The following is a 19128-nucleotide window of genomic DNA, read 5'->3' as shown; positions in this document are numbered from 1 at the left end:
TTGGATTGTAGTCTGTCATAAAACCCGCAAAAGAAGAAGAAGCCAGACTGGAATGTCGACTGACCTGTATGGTGGATGGAGAAAATAAATTAACATATACAGTTAGGATTCGTGAGATACCATGTAAGAGCTTTTGTGCACAAGCCCCTTCAGTGTCATGAATATAACATATTTGTTAATGTGTCATGTGTGTGCAGAAGGGAAGAGTATTGTATGCCAGATAAAGTGAAATGCTGCCACTGTGGAAGTGAACATGCACCTGTATTCCTGGAGTGCCCTGTTGGGGTGAAGGAGAATGAAGTGGCAAGGGTAAGGAGTGTCCAGCGTGTCTCCTATCTGGAGGCGGTGAGAAGACTGGAAGGAAAACGTGGTGGGGAAGAAACAATGGTAGTAGAGCCACCACGACCAATGCTATATGTTAAAAAGGTGGTATTTGTATTATTTATTGTAATGGTCATAAACTGTACAGCACACGCGGAAAACAAGTCTAAGAAAATTGGAATCATTGTGAAATGCAGTTGAAAGTTTGGGTCTTTGTGATTTCACACCCGAGACTGTGCAAGAAATCCCTGAGCCTGTGTAGGAATGTATTTTTTTTACTGGATTGTGATTAAAGAAGTGGGATGGATTTTGATAGTTGATGTATTTAATTTTGTATGTCGTTTTTCCCGCTTTCCCGCAATGTTTGTTGTGGTTTCTTATTCAATATCCTGTCCAGCTGGTGGCAGTAATGCGCCATTAACAACGGATGCCATTCGCCGTTAAACCCCATCGTCGAAGAAGAAGAAGCCATAACACCATAGGAGAAAATTAGCAATTTTTTTGTATAGTAAAGAAAGACCCACAGCCCGAACTAAATTGGCTCCCCAACTCTCATTCGACTGAAAATGTCTAAACTACAGTCGTTTCGTGTGTTTTTAAATGAGCGCTTAACGGAGGCTGCTGTGGAGATTTTTGGTGCAGTTGAGAAAGCGGTAGTGGAGTACCAGGAGGAGAATGATCGGCTACGGAGAATGCTGCGAATCACACCGGAGATAAAACTATGTGGAATAGGTTCGTATGTACATCTACTGATAACTAGATACAATCTTATTCAATTAATAACATGTTTAGGCTAAACGTGAGCACTATTTAATCCATTTTAAAGTACAGTTTTATTGTAAGTTTCACTGTCTTTCACGAAAAGCTTATTGAAATAGCTAAACTGAACAAATATATAAATCCAACATGCCGCCATTTCAAATATTTTACTGAGTTACAGATTATTTAAGGAAATAAGTCGATTGAAATAAATTAATTGGGCTCAAATCAATGGATGTCACATGACTGAGCAGGGGTACAGCCATGGGTGGGCCTTGGAGGGCATAGGCCCACCCACTTGGCCGCCAGGCCCACGCACTCAGGAGCCAGGCCCAGCTAATCAGAATGAGTTTTCCCCCACAAAAGTGCTTTATTACTGACTGAAATACTTCTCAGCACCCTCCCTTGGACGATCTTGCAGGTGAAGAAGCCGGATGTGGAGGTCCAGGGCTGGTGTGGCTACAGGTGGTCTGCTGTTGTGAGGTCGTCTGAACGTACTGTCATATTCGCAAAAACGATTTCGCAGGCAGCTTATGGTAGAGAAATGAACATTAATTATCAGGCAAAAGCTCTGGTGGACATTCTTGCAGTCAGCAAGCCAATTGCACACTTATTCAAAACTTGAGAACTCTGTGGCATTGTGTTGTATGGTAAAACTGCACATTTTTTAAAGTGGCCTTTTATTGTCCCCAGCACAAGGTGCACCTGTATAATGATCATGCTGTTTAATCAGCTTCTTGCACAGGTTGGTGCCACCTTAATTGGGGAGAACGGGCTTGCGGTAAAGGCTGGAGCGTAATTCGTGGAATGGTAACAAATACATCAAACGCATGGTTTCCACCTCCACAAGCCGGAATGTTGATTAAATTATATTTGAACCTACTTTACCGGTCGTCCGGGTGATGATAGTAGGAATGTGAGACATATCCACAGGACAGTGTAATTACATAAACTTTTCAAAGCACTGGTATTGAGATCAGATTTCTATCACCTGAAGCATGCACAGAACCATGTAAACGCGTGTACGAGCTCGGCAAGAATGACCGCGTCTCGTGCATGTATTTTTATCTTGTGCACAAATCTGAACTCAATACCAGTGCTTTGAAAAGTGTATGTAATTATACTGTCCTGTTGATATACACTGAGTGTACTACACATTAGGAACACCTGCTCTTTCCATGACCGACTGACCAGGTTAATCCAGGTGAAAGCTATGATCCCTTATAGATGTCACTTGTTAAATCCACTTCAATCAGTGTAGCTGAGGAGGGAGGAGACAGGTAAAAAAAATATATATATATTATTATTAAGCCTTGAGACATGGATTGTGTATGTGTGCCATTCAGAGGGTGAATGATCCAAGTGCCTTTGAAAGGGGTATAGTATTAGGTGTCAGGTACACTGGTTTGAGTGTGTCAGGAACTGCAGCGCTGTTGGGTTTTTCACGCTCAACACCAGTCTCAATGTCAACAGTGAAGAGGCGACTTTAGGATGCTGGCCTTCTAGGCAGAGTTGCAAAGAAAAATCCATATCTCAGACTGGCCAATAAAAAAAAAAGATTAAGATGGGCAAAAGAAACTGGACAGAGGAACTCTGCCTAGAAGTTGACATTGAGACTGGTGTTTTATGGGTACTATTTAATGAAGCTGCCAGTTGAGGACTTTACAATTACTTTACAATTACAGTTGATATATTTACAATTATTGTCTTTGTGCAAAAAGAAGAACAAAATCAATTTTCCTGGTTTCATTTTCAACCAAAGTGAGTTTCGTCTAAAATACAGAGCTTCATATTACTCAACACTGCCCCCACCGCTGCACAAGGAATTGCGTGGTCTTTTTTCAATATTTGAGTGAAAGAAAACTCTGTAGGAGGACTATGCAAACAACGTAGGCAGGACTATGTACTGCAAAGGGCCAGCCATTTTGTGATTTAAAACCACCTTCACGTACTCTGTTGCGCTCCGTTTGCGTAAGATACACTATACAATCAACACTCGCCTAGTGACCTCATGTGGGTGCTAACGTTAACAAGCTAGCAAGCAACCTAGGTAGTGCTACCTATCAACAGCCATTGTCAGCCAATCCATTTGGGGTTGGAGGCTATGGTGAGCTTTGATTGGTCACTTGCACCGCAATATCGGGCAGGATTTGCACAACGTTCAGCTTTCCCCAACTTTAGTCCCGCCCTGTTCAGCTCACTCGCCCATGCTCGCATCGCTCAACGTTCCCCACCCACTCCGTTTCTCTCGCTTTCCTTACATTGAAAGTGAATGGGTGCGTTTGAGCAGAACACTTTTGTGTCTTTTCAAAATTTGTCGCGTTATGGGGATGAAAATGGTTCGATTTGCCGACATGTTGACTGCGTGAACTTTAAAAAATCGTGATCGAAGGTCATGAAGTTGACTGCAAGTTTTTTTCTGTTGCTCTTCACCAACTTCAAATCCAAATCAAATCAAATGTATTTATATAGCCCTTCGTACATCAGCTGATATCTCAAAGTGCTGTACAGAAACCCAGCCTAAAACCCCAAACAGCAAGCAATGTAGGTGTAGAAGCACGGTGGCTAGGAAAAACTCCCTGTGCCGGGTGGAGATTATAACAGAACATGGCCAAGATGTTCAAATGTTCATAAATGACCAGCATGGTCCAATAATAATAAGGCAGTAAGTAACAGTTGAAACTGGAGCAGCAGCACGGCCAGGTGGACTGGGGACAGCAAGGAGTCATCATGTTAGGTAGTCCTGAGGCATGGTCCTTAGGGCTCAGGTCCTCCGAGAGAGAGAGAAAGAGAGAATTAGAGAGAGCACACTTAAATTCACACTGGACAATGAGTAGGACAGGAGAAGTACTCCAGATATAACAAACGGACCCTAGCCCCCCGACACAAACTACTGCAGCATAAATACTGGAGGCTGAGGCAGGAGGGGTCAGGAGACACTGTGGCCCCATCCGAGGACACCCCCGGACAGGGCCAAACAGGACTTCATCTTGCAGCCTTCGCCTGCATTTAGTGAGTGTGTGACTATTTGCGTTGCCCCCCCTCCCCACGCTGCTGCTGTTATCTATGCATAGCCACCTTAATAACTACCTACAGGTACATAATTACCTCGTCACCGGAGCCCCCGCACATTGACACGTTGACTCTGTACCGGTACCCCCTGTTTATAGCCCTGCTACTGTTATTTACTGCTGCTTTTGAATTATTTGTTATTCTTATCTCTTACTTTTTCTTTTCTTACAAGCCCTAAACCAACAATGCAGTTAAGTAAGCCTTTCACTATAACGTCTACACCAGTTGTATTCAGCGCATGTGACAAATGCAATTCAAATCAAATCAAATTTTATCTGTCATATACACATTTGATTTGATATGGGGGTTGCACTAGACATGTTTTATTTAGACGTTATAAAGAACAACTTTGATAAATCAATGGCAACACTGCCATGTTGATCTTGGTCTTGCTGTTTGAAAACATCATTAGTGTTCGATAGCAATTTAATGCCTTTTTCCACGAAAAACAAGACAAGGGTTCCTGTGGAAATTGTCAATAGTAAGCTAATCATTGGAATGGAATATACCCAACTTACGGCTTAGCTAATGGAAAACGCAGCTATATATACACTGCATATACACTGCTGTGCAGGCCAGTCAAGTTCTTCCACACCGATCTCGACAGACCATTTCTGTATGGACCTCGCTTTGTGCATAGGAGAATTGTCATGCTGGAACAGGAAAGGGCCTTCCCCAAACTGTTGCCACAAAGTTGGAAGCACAGAATTGTCTATAATGTCAATGTATGCTGTAGGATTAAGATTTCCCTTCACTGGAACTAAAGGGCCTAGCCCAGACCATTATTCCTACTCCACCAAACTTTACAGTTGGCACTATGTATTGGGGCAGGTAGCATACTCCTGGCATCCGCCAAACCCAGATTTGTCCGTCGGACTTCCAGATGGGGAAGCGTGATTAATCACTCCAGAGACCGCGTTTACACTGCTCCAGAGTCCAATGGCGGTGAACTTTACACCATGCCGAAGCTTGGCATTGCGCATGGTGATCCTAGTCTTGTGTGTGGCTTCTCGGCCATAGAAACCCATTTTATGAAGCTCCGAACTAACAGTTCTTGTGTTGACGTTGCTTCCAGAGGCAGCTTGGAACTTGGTAGGCTTGGAACTCCCGTTCTGCTTGGAACCCCCGTTCTGCGAGCTTGTGTGGCCTATCACTTTGCGACTGAGCCGTTGTTGTTCCTAGACGTTGCCACTTCACAATAAAAGCGCTAACAGTTGTCTGGGGCAGCTTTAGCAGGGCAGAATTTTGATGAACTAACTTGATGGAAAGATGGCATCCTATGATGGTGCCACGTTGAAAGTCACTGAGCTCTTCAGTAAGGCCATTCTACTGTCAATGTTTGTCTATGGAGAATGCATGGCCGGGTGCTCGATTTTATACACAGCAATTGGTGTGTCAGCAACTGAAATAACTGAATCCGCTCATTTGAAGGCGTGACCACATACTTTTGTGTGTATATATGGTGTACATATAACATATATTCTCACATGCATATGATGTGAGAATTCTACCAATATAGACGTAATTATATGCCTCACATAAGTGATCTGGCAGGATGTATTTGTAAAGCGTAGGTTACACAGTTGTTGTTTTGTTTTTGTTTTTAAAGGTGTGGATCAGCTAAATATTGCAGAAAGAATATTGGTTCCATCAATGTAATTGTCTGCATAATTTCCAATCCCCCATATATTTTTTGGGTATATATATATCCATACACACATGCATACATATACACATATATACATACACATATACCTATATAGACATACATACTTTTTAAAAGAATATACCTTTATTATTATTCCCCGCAAACCCTACCGCCGATCCCCCAATTGGAGTAAACTAATAAACACTTCGGCTTTTACCTTCAATTTACATTTACATTTACACATTTTACATTCAGTCTATTTTACAATAGTTATTTTTTGTTTGTTTTTAGTCCTTCCTCTATTTCTGTCCATCCAGTTTGATTTCTATTTGTAACTATGCTATTTCACAAAAGTTCTGAACCTATATACATTTTACAGACCCCGTATGTTCTACATGTTTTATCTTGCTATTAGTCCAACCCTTCAGCTCCATTCAACCTCTCCCATCTATCTCTCAACATCATCCATTTTGGATTTCTATTTGCCATATAATTTTCAACTGTGCTGTGATGCTTCGGTAATGACTATTATCTATTCTCATAGCTTCTACAGATTGTAAAAAATAAAATAAAAATGCTAAAATAATAATAATTTATATTATAAATTTATTGACTATGGCTGTTCAAATCACCCAGTATTGCTGTCTGCAGCGTTAGTTCTAGGCAAATGTTGCAATTCTTCAGCCATTCCTGGACCTGTGACCAAAAACGAGCTACATATGGACAATACCAACAAATGATCTAATGACTCTGCCTCCTCACAGCAGAATCTGCCGAGCTGGGAAGATTGTATCCCCCATATATATAACATTCGATTAGTTGCAGGAATTCTGTATAGTAATTTAAATTGAAAAATTCAAAGTTTTGCATCCGGCGTTGTTTTGCGTATCAATTCATAAACCATGTGCCATGGAATGGGCACATCGCAAATCTCTTCCCAACTATTTTGCAATTTATATGGCACAGCTGTCAGTTTTTTGGTCCTTAAATGAAATTTGTATATGTTTTTATTTATCACACTTTTCTTTAACCATTTGTTCCTTAATACAGGGCTGACTTTTTCCCCCTTTTACTTGCTTCTTCCATTTTTGTGGTAATGCTGCAATTAATTGGTTGTAATTTTGGGTAGAGCAGACATGTCCATATGTCTGTGTTAGCTGCATGTGTTACATAACTCCACCAGTCCTATTTATGATATCATTCACAACAAAAATTATACCGTTTTTTAAAATTTCTTCGAAAAATAGTTTTTTTTTATCAATAAGTATATTTGAATTTAACCACAATATTTGTTGTATTATTTGTTCTGTCTTTTCAGGTGGATTAAACTGAAATTGCAACCAACCTTCTTAGGCTTGTTTAAAAAAAATAAAGATATTGTTTAAAAATAAATAAAGATATTTTGGAGATTATTTCCTTTTCAAACAATTGAAAGTGGGCCGGTGTAATCTGAATAAAGGGAAGAAGCCCCTTCTTGAACATAGGATGAGACATTCGTACCAATTTAATAGAGAACCAGTTTGGATTTAAGTATAACTTTTGTATGACTGATGCCTTTAGTGTGAGGTCTAATGCTTTAATATTTAATCATTTCTGCCCTCCGAATTCATATTAGGCCCTTTTTAATTTTACCTGGTTTACCGTTCCAAATAAAATTGAATATTTTAAGCAGGTCACTAGGTGTAGGCAAAACCATTAGCAAATAGGTCAACTGTGATATGACTAAAGAGTTAATCAGGGTGATTTTTCCACAAATGGACAGGTATTTCCTTTCCATGGAAGCAAGATCTTGTCTATTTTTACAAACTACATGGTAATGTAAAATTTGCATTTTTTTTAAGTGATCCAATACGTAGTACACTTATCATAATTTGGTTTTAATCCAGAGAGGCTACACAGTTGTTACAGTACACAGTTGATAGTCTTCATGTTCCTGTAAAATGATGATTCCAAGAAGATCTACAACCACCGCCACTCAAGATTTTGGGAGGGTATTCCAAATCAAATAGCTAAATTGTCCTTGGTATGACCTTAAAACAATTCCTATATCTTAGTAGAAACCCCCTTCCCCCGGCGTAGGCAGGACTTAGACCCTTATGGGTTAAACTAACCTGGTCTTGGCGATACTTTCTTCATTCTCGTTTCGAGGGAAAAGTTGATGTGTCCAGTTGCAGGTTGTAAAAAAAGAAATAGAAAATTCTGAAAGGTATTAAATCCACGTTTATGTCTTACTGCAGAGCAAGATTCCTCGCCAATTTAACTGCCTGCCCGCACGTCTAGCATTTTCCAATATCTTTGCAGGAGCTATTCGTTTCAATGCGACGTGTAGAAGTAGACCGCAAGTCACACAGTGCCAACAAAACAAAGATCTACACACATGCAATAGGCATTCCTCACTCAATACAAAAAGTGGAATATTTATCTTCCGGAGTTCTCTCTGGTTTTTGTGGAACCACCTGCAACTGGACAAACATTTCTAGCATCATTATGTAACCGGGAGAGGAGGTTGCATTATCAAGCACGTCTCGACTATGCATGTCAAAATAGCGCTAAAACATTTCCCATTTTCTCTGCACTGTCTTGTACTTGCTGCCCGTATGACGGCTTCAGTAGAGAATGTGTGATAAACAAACTATTTCCACTATGGGTTACAGAATAAAGTTAGGAATTTTCATGCGAGACAGGAGTCGGGATTTGAGATTTGGAGTTTCAGCGGGATTAGGACTGGATATGAAAATAGCCTATGTTCTAGGACAGGAGAAAATGGAATTTGACCTCATACCTCTCTGAATTGTTAACAGAATTGTGCATAGGCCTATCAAATTTGTGACTGTCCGAACACTTTATTTTATAGGCTATACTGAAGGGGTTTCCTATAGGGTTTATTAGCTGCATTGGGGTCACGTGTGCACTCCTGTAGTGTCAATTATTTGTGTGCTTTGAGTTTATGGTAACTTTGTGTGAAGTAAATACACTAGGCTGAAGGCTTCCAAGTGAGAATTGGATAATATGCTATTTAAAAATTATATAATCTGCTGCTGCGCATGTTGTGTATTTTGTGGAATTGCATTAGTGTGACATTGGGGCTTTTTTATGTAATTCCCCAGTCTTGTCATAAAATAAGTACCTATACCCTAGTACCTATACTGCCAATCCACCTTTCTGGACACTGGATGAAGTCAGTGTATTTTGGAGGGATTTAATTTGAAAAAGACACTCTAGGACTCAGGGGTGTCAAGCACCCCAAAAATCTGAGGGGGAACAAAGTACATGAGGATGGCTGGGGGGTGGTCCTGAAACAGCTTTTTCCTGCAGTCTATAGCCATAATAACTATGCTAAATTATATGTCAAAAATAAACGAATATATGTCAAAAATAAACTAAATATGTTTCTCTGTGTAGCTGCTAAAATCTGGGGAAAAGATTGAAAGGATTGGAAGTTATTTTTTCTGATTTTATTTGTTGCTTGCTAAAGTATATCAACCTTGCCAGCAGGCATGCCAGCTCAGATAGTTAGACAAGCTAGCTACTCTAACTTGATTGATAGCCTGAAATGGCTTCTTGATAGGTAGTTATGAGTTTGGCAGATTGGGGAACCTAGCTAAAGCCAACTTTATAAAATTGCTACGTGACTAGTATTGTTATTGAGAAATATTTGTTGATTTATTTAAAATTTTTAAAACCATAAACAGGACATATTATGGGGGGGGGGCATACCCCTGTTTACATGATGCCTCTGCCTGGACTATTCACAGATTGTTGATAAACACTCTTCTCATCTATCTAAAACATAGTGGGGGAGAGTGGGATAAGTTGGAACTTTCTTTTTTTTTTTTACATTTAGGATCACTCCGTCAAGGGAAAAATATATATTATTAAACAAATATAAATGCAACATGTAAAGTGTTGGTTTCATGAGTTGAAATAAAAGACCCCAGAAATGATCCATACCCACAAAAAGCTTTTCTCTCAAATTTTCTCCACAAATTTGTTCACATTTCTGTTAGTAAGTATTTATCCTTTGCCAATATAATCCATACACCTGACAGGTGTGGCATACCAAGATGCTAATTGAACAGCATGATCATTACACAGGTGCACTTTGTGCTGGGGACAATAAAAAGCCACTCTAAAATGTGCCTTTTTGTCAGGCAACACAATACCACAGGTGTCCCAAGATTTGAGGGAGTGTGCAATTGCCATTCTGACTGCAGGAATGTTTACAAGAGCTGTTGCCAAATAATTTAATGTTTTTTTTAGTTCCATAAGCTGCCTCCAACATAATTTTAGAGAATTTGACAGTATGTTCAACCAGGCCTCACAGCTGCAGACCACGTGTAACTACACCAGCCCAGGACCTCCACATCTGGCTTCTTCACCTGCGGGATTGTCCGAGACCAGCCACATGGATAGCTGATATAAAGAAAATGTATTTTACCTTTATTTAACTAGGCAAGTCAGTTAAGAACAAATCCTTATTTACAATGACAGCATTGTTCAGGGGCAGAACGACAGCGTTTTACCTTGTCAGCTCTGGGATTTGATCCAGCAACCTTTCAGTTACTGGCCCAACACTCTAACCACTACACTACCTGCAGCCCCTGATGAAACAGTAGGTTGGCACAACTGAAGAATCCTGGTTTCAACTGTACCGGCCATGTATGAGATGCATTTCAGCATATATTTCCAAGATAATCTTAGCTAGAACACATGATTTTCAAGATATGAACAATTGCTTCAGCAAACGTCTGATGAATACATCTCAGAACAAGTTCAACAAATTTGGTGAAAGACTTCTGAAGCAAAGGTATGATGCATCAAGATGTCATTTTTAACATTTGAGTCATTTAGCAGACTCCCTTATCCAGAGCGACTTACAGGAGCAATTAGGGTTAAGTGCCTTGCTCAAGAGCACATCAAAAGATTTGTCACTTTCCGTCAGCTCGGATTCAAAACAGCGACCTTTTTGTTACTGGCCCAACGCTCTTAACCGCTAGGCTACCTACCTGGATGTTGCGAATATCATAACGCTGGAAAAGGATACTGACAATGAAAAGAGAAACCAATTGTAGACCTTTCAAAACCTCGATGAAAGTTTCATGATGATCTGATGTAAGGTGCATGTTTTACAAAAACTTTATCCAGAACATTTGATGGATTACCTGTCCCAGTCACCCCCTATCTTAACAAGACAGTAGAACACGCTAGGCTTGGACAGTATACCGTATACTGGGGTATTTGGAAATAGCCACGGGATGTTTTTTTCAATACCGCAAATACCGTTAACTATTTCTCTACATTTTTATATTTGTAGCTCCTTTTAAAGTAAATACCTGCAATCAACTTGTGCAAAACATTAGATGCGTTCTTCATTTTACCTGTCACATTATTTTACATTATTTAGTTTAACGTACAGTAGTGCCACAGAATAGAGCCAGTCAAGTGTTTGTTTATAAATAGCACAACAGGAGAAAGCCGGAACAGTACAGCTGTGTATTGACAGGGGTTGCGTTTTTATACTGAAAGTCAAACGTAATTTTCTTCTTCAATAGAGTGATCAGGGACGTGCAACTCGTTTTCCTTCATAGAAAATACATTCGTGCAACACATTCGGCAGACAATGGCTTCATTGTCATCAGATGACAACGGAAGTGCAAACACTATTTGGCTGGCAGCCATACAAGTAAATGAGCTTACAATGAAAAAGCAAGGTCTTTTTTGCATAAACGATGCATGGCCATCTGATTTGTGTATCATCCATTTCCTTATGTTTTGCTCTGTGTTAACGTGGCCCCTAAGTTTAACTTGCTAGTTATCTAAGTAAGTGGCTGAATTAATAAGGTGATGGCATCTGATTGTGTTAGCTTTCTGCCTTCAAAGCCCTTTGGATGAATTATCTATACTGCTGCCACTGCACAACTTGATTTTCTTGCATTTTTCCTCCTCTGTTCTCGGCCCATCCGCTCCTCTCCCATCATCTCCGAGCAGGCAGGCCCTTTGCCCTAGCGACTCCAGACTCCACACAGATACAGCGTGTACACATGCTGCTCCAGAGCTAGTACTTTTCTTCCTTAAGACAAGCATGTTTTTGAAACTTTGTTTATTTGCACAATGTCTCTTGTTCACATTTGCTTGTAAATATCCAAACTCAATAAAAAATTACATTCGGTAGCTCCTATCTATATATGTATAACTTTATGAGCTGGATTGCCTGTCTTTGCAATGAGTTAATTTTTTTTCGTTTGCGCTCGTTAGCATATTTTGCAAGCAGCCTCAATTTGAAATTCACAAATTTTGTTAGTGTTCTGGTAATAGTCGCCAAATGGTATCTTGTGCGTTTTTGGCACCCCCTTGTGTACTATGGTAATACTGTAAATTCTGGGATGAGAGAAGGACCGCATGACAGTATGAAAATCTGGATACCGCCCAACCCTAGAACATGCAAAAAACTTGACACTTTAATTTGGTCTGTATTGCTTCATTACCATCTCCTCTTTATAACTAACACTGGGGGACAGCTGTGAGTGGAAAACAAGCTCTGAGCTCTTTCCAAAAGTCCAAAATGCATGCAATTTCCTACTTAAACTTTTCAAACAAAGCCTAGACATATAGGTCTTAAAGGTTCAATGCAGCTGTTTTTATTTGTTGTAGACGTTTCTAGCATAGCATTTATATTGGCTGGGGTTTCTAGACATTTCTGGTTTTGACGTTGATCTGTTAGTCCCCTGCCCTAGCCTTTTGACCTCAATAGTAGTAGATTACAGTCTCATACCACATGAGACCAGACAGGCTTCGGGTTGTGTACAAGCTGCCCTGGCACATCAAGCTCAACCAAGTCCTGCTACTGTGTAGTAAAGGCTACAACAGAATGCTGTCAGAATATGCTGGTTTTGGAGTTAGCGGTTCATACCAGCAGCCAGAGACTGAGACAGTCGGTGGAGTAAGTTCAAATGAAATGTTATTCAACATTTGCGAGAGACGAGGGACGTCTAGTTTTTCATCAATACAAATATATATATGACGATGTTGACCAAGGGACAGCATAGCAACGTCGGGGCTGGAAACGGTCTATCTAAGAACAATTTATCCTTGACTGCGGAACAGTTTTGGAAACTTTGAATGCGCAACTTAATTATCATAAAGTAACTTTACAAAGATTTTACTTTACAAAGATTGAATCAAAGTTTGTGTGTCCCTACCTTGTTTCCATTAGCTCAGGAAGTGTCGTAGTTCAGGTAAAGGTGCAACGCAAAGCACTTCTATGCGGAATCCGTGTTAAAACGACACGCAGAAAGTGTATCTTTTTATATTTGGGTGAATATAGTATCTAAACCGTATTGAAAGTCAGGATTATTAACAGTTAGTGTCTGAACTTTTGGTACACATTAGCCATGGTGTATTTCATAGTAGGCATGTGAACTGGCTATAGGCCTAGGGCTTGTGCGAATGAGAGCAAATAGTCCACTATCTGCCTTCAGGCACGTCTAAAGGCTGTATAGATCATAGAGATCTATAATTCACCTGTATGATTCAAGTGTTCTATTTCATTCTGCTCTTCCTCTCCTTCCCTCCAGGCTCCCTGCAGCTCTCTCTTGCTGTCGCTGAAGAGGCGGTTCCCCCTGAGCAGCAACACTGTGAGCAGGAGTGGAGCCACAGTCTGGGGCAGGAGGACCCAGGGCACACACAGATTAAAGAGGAACAGGAGGAACTCTGGACCAGTCAGGAGGAAGAACAGCTTCAAGGGCTGGAGCCTGATATCATAGAGTTCAAATTTACTCCTTCCTGTGTGAAAAGTGAATGTGATCAGGAGGACCCACTTCAGTCGTTAACTCTTCCCCTAACCCAGACTATGGAGAACAGAGAGCGTGACTCTACACCAGTGGATCTCAAACCTTGTGGCACTGTTACCAACCTAAAGGGTCTTGACATTCCTTGTGACCGTCCAAGTGATCAAAACAATGCCTCTGGCCACAGCTCAGCGGTAAGCAGCCACCCAGTAGGACTTTACAGCAGCCCACCAATGGATGCCAACGCACCATTGGGGGAACGCCGTTCTAAACCCAGCACCACATCTATACATATTCACTGCTGCCATGACTGTGGTGAAACATTTGCTCTGAAAGCTGACCTGCAGAGGCATTTGACTCACCCCAAGAAGAGTGAATGCCGCTTATGCAAAAAACACTACAACTCCACCTGTAAACTGAAGACCCATGTTCGACTCTGTCAGGGTGGGAAACCCTGCCTTGTTTGTGGCGAGACCTTCAGATACAAAGGAGATCTGTCCAGGCACATGAAGACTCACAAAGGAGAGAAACCATTCAGCTGTAGTGACTGTGGGAAAAGTTTCAATCGCAAAGAGTACCTAACGGAACATATACGGACTCACACAGGAGAGAAACCATTTAGCTGTGGCGTCTGTGGGAAAACCTTCAGTCAAAGGGGAGCCCTGGGGAGGCATATACGGACTCACACAGGAGAGAAACCGTTTAGCTGTGGCGACTGTGGGAAGAGATTCCGGCAGAAGGGTGACCTAGGGAAGCATATGTTGACGCACACAGGAGAGAAAATATTTAGCTGTGGTGACTGTGGGAAATGCTTCAGTCGCAATCATACTACCTGATCAGTTACGGACTCATACAGAGGGGAGCAGTCGTCACAGCTAAACGGTTTAAGGGTGGAGGCATATATTGACACACACAGGTGATAAGCACACGGTTGCTCAGTTTGTGGGTGAACATTCATTCGTAAGGCTCATCTGCTGAAACACGTGAATCAAGTCCACGAAGAAAGAAATCAGGACAAAAGCGGAAAGAAAGAAAATTAGGACGTAACGTCTTCTGTCAGATGGGAGTAAAAGTTCAAGTTTTTGTCATGTGCACAGGATAAGAAAAAAGAAGAAAACCCGCACACTGCTCTGGCTAGTATCGTTGCTCTTTATTAAGCTTTACGTATCAGCCTCAAGGCCTTCGTTAGAGCTTTGAGGCCGATACGTAAAGCTTAATAAAGAGCGGTGATACTAGCAAGAGCGGTGATACTAGCAAGTGCAGTGTGCGGGTTTCTTCTTTGATCTTATCTTATTCAACTGTTACCATGCACCTGCAACAAAGATGGCGCAGATGTGCGAGTGCCTTTTTAAAATTTAAATGCACAGGATCTACATGGTGTACAATAAAATGCTTACTTGCAGGTTCACCTCCTTGACAATGCAACAACAATAGAATACAAGTATAACAATAATACAGCTCAATTGAATAACAATAAAATAAGTATAAATGCAAGGAGGCCACTCAAACAAATTTACAGTAGAATATTTACACGTGTGTTAAGGGAGGGGAATGTGAAGAGCAAAGTGTTGAATTGTGCAATAGTTAAGCAATAATTAGTTGATGTTTAGTAGTAGCAGCAGTCATGGTGTATGTGCATCTGTGCCAAGGTGTGGCGAGTCGGTGCAAAGGAGCTGGTGGTGGTCAGTGCCAGTTCAGGTGTTCAGCAGTCTGATGGCTTTTGGGTAGGAACTGTCTCTGAGCCTGGTGGTCCGAGGCACAACTCTCTGATACCGTCTGCCCGACATTTAAGGGAGTGAACAGTCAGTGGCTGGGATGTGTGGGGTCCTTGATAATATTACGGGCCTTTCTCGGGCACTGCTTGGGGAAAACGCCCTGTATATGGGTGGGACCACGGTCCCAATGATGGACTGGACCTTCTAGACCAGAGTGGTGGTGTTGACCGTTGTGAAAAAAAGTACTACTTAATCACTACACAAAACATATTTGTGCAGTAGTGACTATGTAGAGACTTGTAGGAATTGTGTAGTCAAAATACTATAGATTCACTACAACATCTGTTCAATAGTCAGAGCTTCTAGTGCTTGTTTGTAGAGTGAATAAGTAGTTACGAAACTTCAGCCAGACTACGGCGTCTTTTCAGTAGTGATCAGGGCCCGGTTTCCCGATTAGCGTCGGAACCTAGGCTTAACGACAGATGTCACGCCCGTTTCCCAAAACGCCATGCAGTGCACTCGTTACGAAGTGAAACCTAACTGTCATTACAGAAGCTTTCCCGTGCTAAAAATTATTCCAGAATATCGGCTGAAGAGCTTTCCATGTGTTATGTATCCTAAGTGTTTTCTCGTGCTATTTTGTATTACCATGTTTGATTTATGTCAAATCTGCATTTCTTCAGTTTGTGTAACTGAACAAGGACGAGTGAAGCCGAAGGTCAGTCGCTCGCTCGTTCCCCTAGGTCGCCATTTTATAAAATATCAAGGTGACCTAAAAGTAGGATATGATAACAATGGTTCTTGTAATTGCTCAACAAACCATTGTAGCCTAATGGCAGGCAGTAATTGGGCTTCAAGTAGGTCTACAGATATTCTATAATTAAACGTGAAGTAGCAAGTTAAGCGACGTTGTCATAAGACCTAATAGGTTATTGGTTAAGCTACAGTGAAATGTGTGAGCTTTTAGATAACAGGACACTGTCGGCCTCATAGATACGTATGTTGGAGCGGCTCAGATGTAACCCGATGGCTGAATACTAGGTAGTTCTATTGATGACATCCCTTTCATGCATGTCCAAACGGTCTTAGCTGTTAGCCGTTGTCAGAGGTGTAATTGTGTTTAGCCTAGCTGTTTGCTAGCCCCATTGAAATGTAGAAATGCAGCCTGTTTTCGTCACGCTGGCTAGCTAATAAGTATGTGTTTTGTATGCAAATGTACAGTAAGCTCATAAGTATTCTTACACATTCTACTTACCTATTTTGACCTGTTGCGAAGGAGGCCCTCGACATAAGACTAGAGGCCATTGTTGGTAGGATTAACATTGTTTATCATGTTTTTTTTTTTTTTTTCATTTTCTTATTTGACCTCTGTGAGCAGATCATTGATAATGGTTAATAATTGTTTGTTTCGTGTGCATGTCTTTTTTTTAATAGAAAATAAAATATAAACTCTGGATGTGGAAAGCTGAGGTTCTAAGTAGAATGACACAATGTACGGGAAATTGTGTACGACGCAATATGTATGTCTATTATGAAAAACCTACTTCATTTAAGCTAAGGGCCGCAGAATGAGCAGTGATGCTCCTTGGGTTGTACACTGTGGATTTGGAAACTAGCAGTGCCCCTGAGTAGAATGGGACCCCCTTTTACTGCAACACGATGTACAGGAAATGGTGTGCTACGGAGCAGTATGTCCAATATGAAAAACTTTACTGAACATCGTACAATGCGAATGGGCTAATTAACAATAGGATTTAAGTGTTTTCCAAAGTTGATTATTATAATATTGTTATTACTATTAATAGTAGCATTAAATGTTTTGTTATTTATATAATTAATGTTTTATATATTTATATAATTATCTACAATAGAAATCATTACTTTTAATGTTGTTAGTCCTAACAAGAATGTCAATGCTATATTATTTGTGCTTTAAAAAGGAGATTAATTTATCATTATTCAACCATATGAAAAAAAATAATCTTCCCTAAATGTTATACATTTCGACCATTTGTATTTTTCACCATTGCGGGACTTTTATTTTGGAGGAAAATCGCTGAGGTCATGGTCTTATTCTTGATTGGTCTTGCTTATTCTTGCTGGCAGAACGGAGGTGCTATAGAGACTGCTGCGGACTACACCAGAGAGAGAACTGTGGAATAGGTGTGTATATACATCTACTGATCGCTAGCTATAGTTCTACTCTATTAATAAACTGTTCAGGCTAACAGTGATCACTATTTCATCCATTTTACAGAAGTTTTTTTAATAACATTTAAATGTCACAAAATACGATTTGAAATGGAATATACGCTGGCTTGCTGAGAAATCTCAACTCCACACATACAATGGAGAACATGTGTGTCGTAAACAACACTAGTGGAATCAACAGTTCATCTTCAAAATTAAAGTCCCCGATTTGAAATGGATGAAAATATTGGAATCATGCAACAATTGGACAAGGTTGGAATGTTACATAAAATCAATAAAAGACCATTAGTTAATTGACAAAAAAAATGTAATCTGTTGAAATCGCACTGTGGATGTATAGACTTCAGAATTGCATTGGGGGCATACTTACAATGCCTTCAGAAAGTATTCACACCCCTTGACCTTTTCCACATTTTGTTGTGTTACAGCCTGAATTTAAAAATGTTGACCTACACACAATACCCCATAATGTCAAAGTGGAATTATGTTTTTAGAAATGTTTACAAATTAATAAAATATTAAGCTGAAATGTCCTGAGCCAATAAGTACTCAATCCATTTGTTATGGCAATTCACTGATCGACTTAGGGATCTTTCAGATAATTGGTCAGAAGTCAAATTGAGCTTAACAAGTCACAGAAGTTGCATGGACTGACTCTGTGTGCAATAATAGTATTTAACATGATTTTTTTTATGACTACATCACTGTATCCCACACATACAGTGAGGGAAACGAGTTTTTGATCCCTTGCTGATTTTGTACGTTTGCCCACTGACAAAGAAATTATCAGTCTATAATTTTAATGGTAGGCTTATTCGAACAGTGAGAGACAGAATAACAGCAAAAATCCAGAAGAACGAATGTCCAAAATGTTATAAATTGATTTGCAGTTTAATGAGGGAAATAAGTATTTGATCCCCTCTCCATCAGAAAGATTTCTGGCTCCCAGGTGTCTTTTATACAGGTAACGAGCTGAGAATAAGAGCACACTCTTAAAGGGAGTGCTCCTAATCTCAATTTGTTACCTGTGTAAAATACACCTGTCCACAGAAGCAATCAATCAATCAGATTCCAAAGTCTCCACCATGGAAAAGACCAAAGAGCTCTCCAAGGATGTCAGGGACATGATTGTAGACCTACACAAGGCTGGAATGGGCTACAAGACCATCGCCAAGCAGCTTGGTGAGAAGGTGACACAGTTGGTGCAAATATTCGCAAATGGAAGAAACACAAAATAACTGTCAATCTCCCTCGGCCTGGGGCTCCATGCAAGATCTCACCTCGTGGAGTTGCAATGATTTTACCATTAAAATTATAGATCATTTCTTTGTCAGTGGGCAAACGTACAAAATCAGCAGGGGCTCAAATACTTCCTTCCTTCACTGTACAATTATCTGAAAGATCACTGAGTCGATCAGTGAATTTCAAACACAGATTCAACCACAAAGACCAAGGCAGTTTTCCAATGCCTTGCAAAGAAGGGAACCTACTGGTAGATGAAGAAAAAAAATAACACTGAATATGCCTTTTGAGAATGGTGAAGTTATTAATTACACTTTGTATGGTGTATCAATACACCCAGTCACTGCAAAGATACATTGCACTTACTCCACAA

General features: G+C 40.4%; 1 protein-coding gene across 1 annotated transcript; it reads left to right on the top strand.

Annotated features, from left to right (window-relative positions):
- Positions 1-789: 789 nt before the first annotated feature.
- LOC124014111 (zinc finger protein 79-like) lies at positions 790-17530 on the top strand. The gene is made up of 2 exons (XM_046328828.1): positions 790-1053; positions 13375-17530. The coding sequence occupies exons 1-2, from the start codon at positions 888-890 to the stop codon at positions 14421-14423; spliced, it is 1215 nt and encodes a 404-aa protein (XP_046184784.1). The 5' UTR covers positions 790-887; the 3' UTR covers positions 14424-17530.
- Positions 17531-19128: the final 1598 nt, after the last annotated feature.

Source organism: Oncorhynchus gorbuscha, linkage group LG25 (assembly GCF_021184085.1).
Source record: "Oncorhynchus gorbuscha isolate QuinsamMale2020 ecotype Even-year linkage group LG25, OgorEven_v1.0, whole genome shotgun sequence".
NCBI classification, from domain to species: domain Eukaryota; kingdom Metazoa; phylum Chordata; class Actinopteri; order Salmoniformes; family Salmonidae; genus Oncorhynchus; species Oncorhynchus gorbuscha.
Note: the sequence above shows the minus strand (reverse complement) of the source record. Positions and strands in the feature narration are given on the sequence as shown.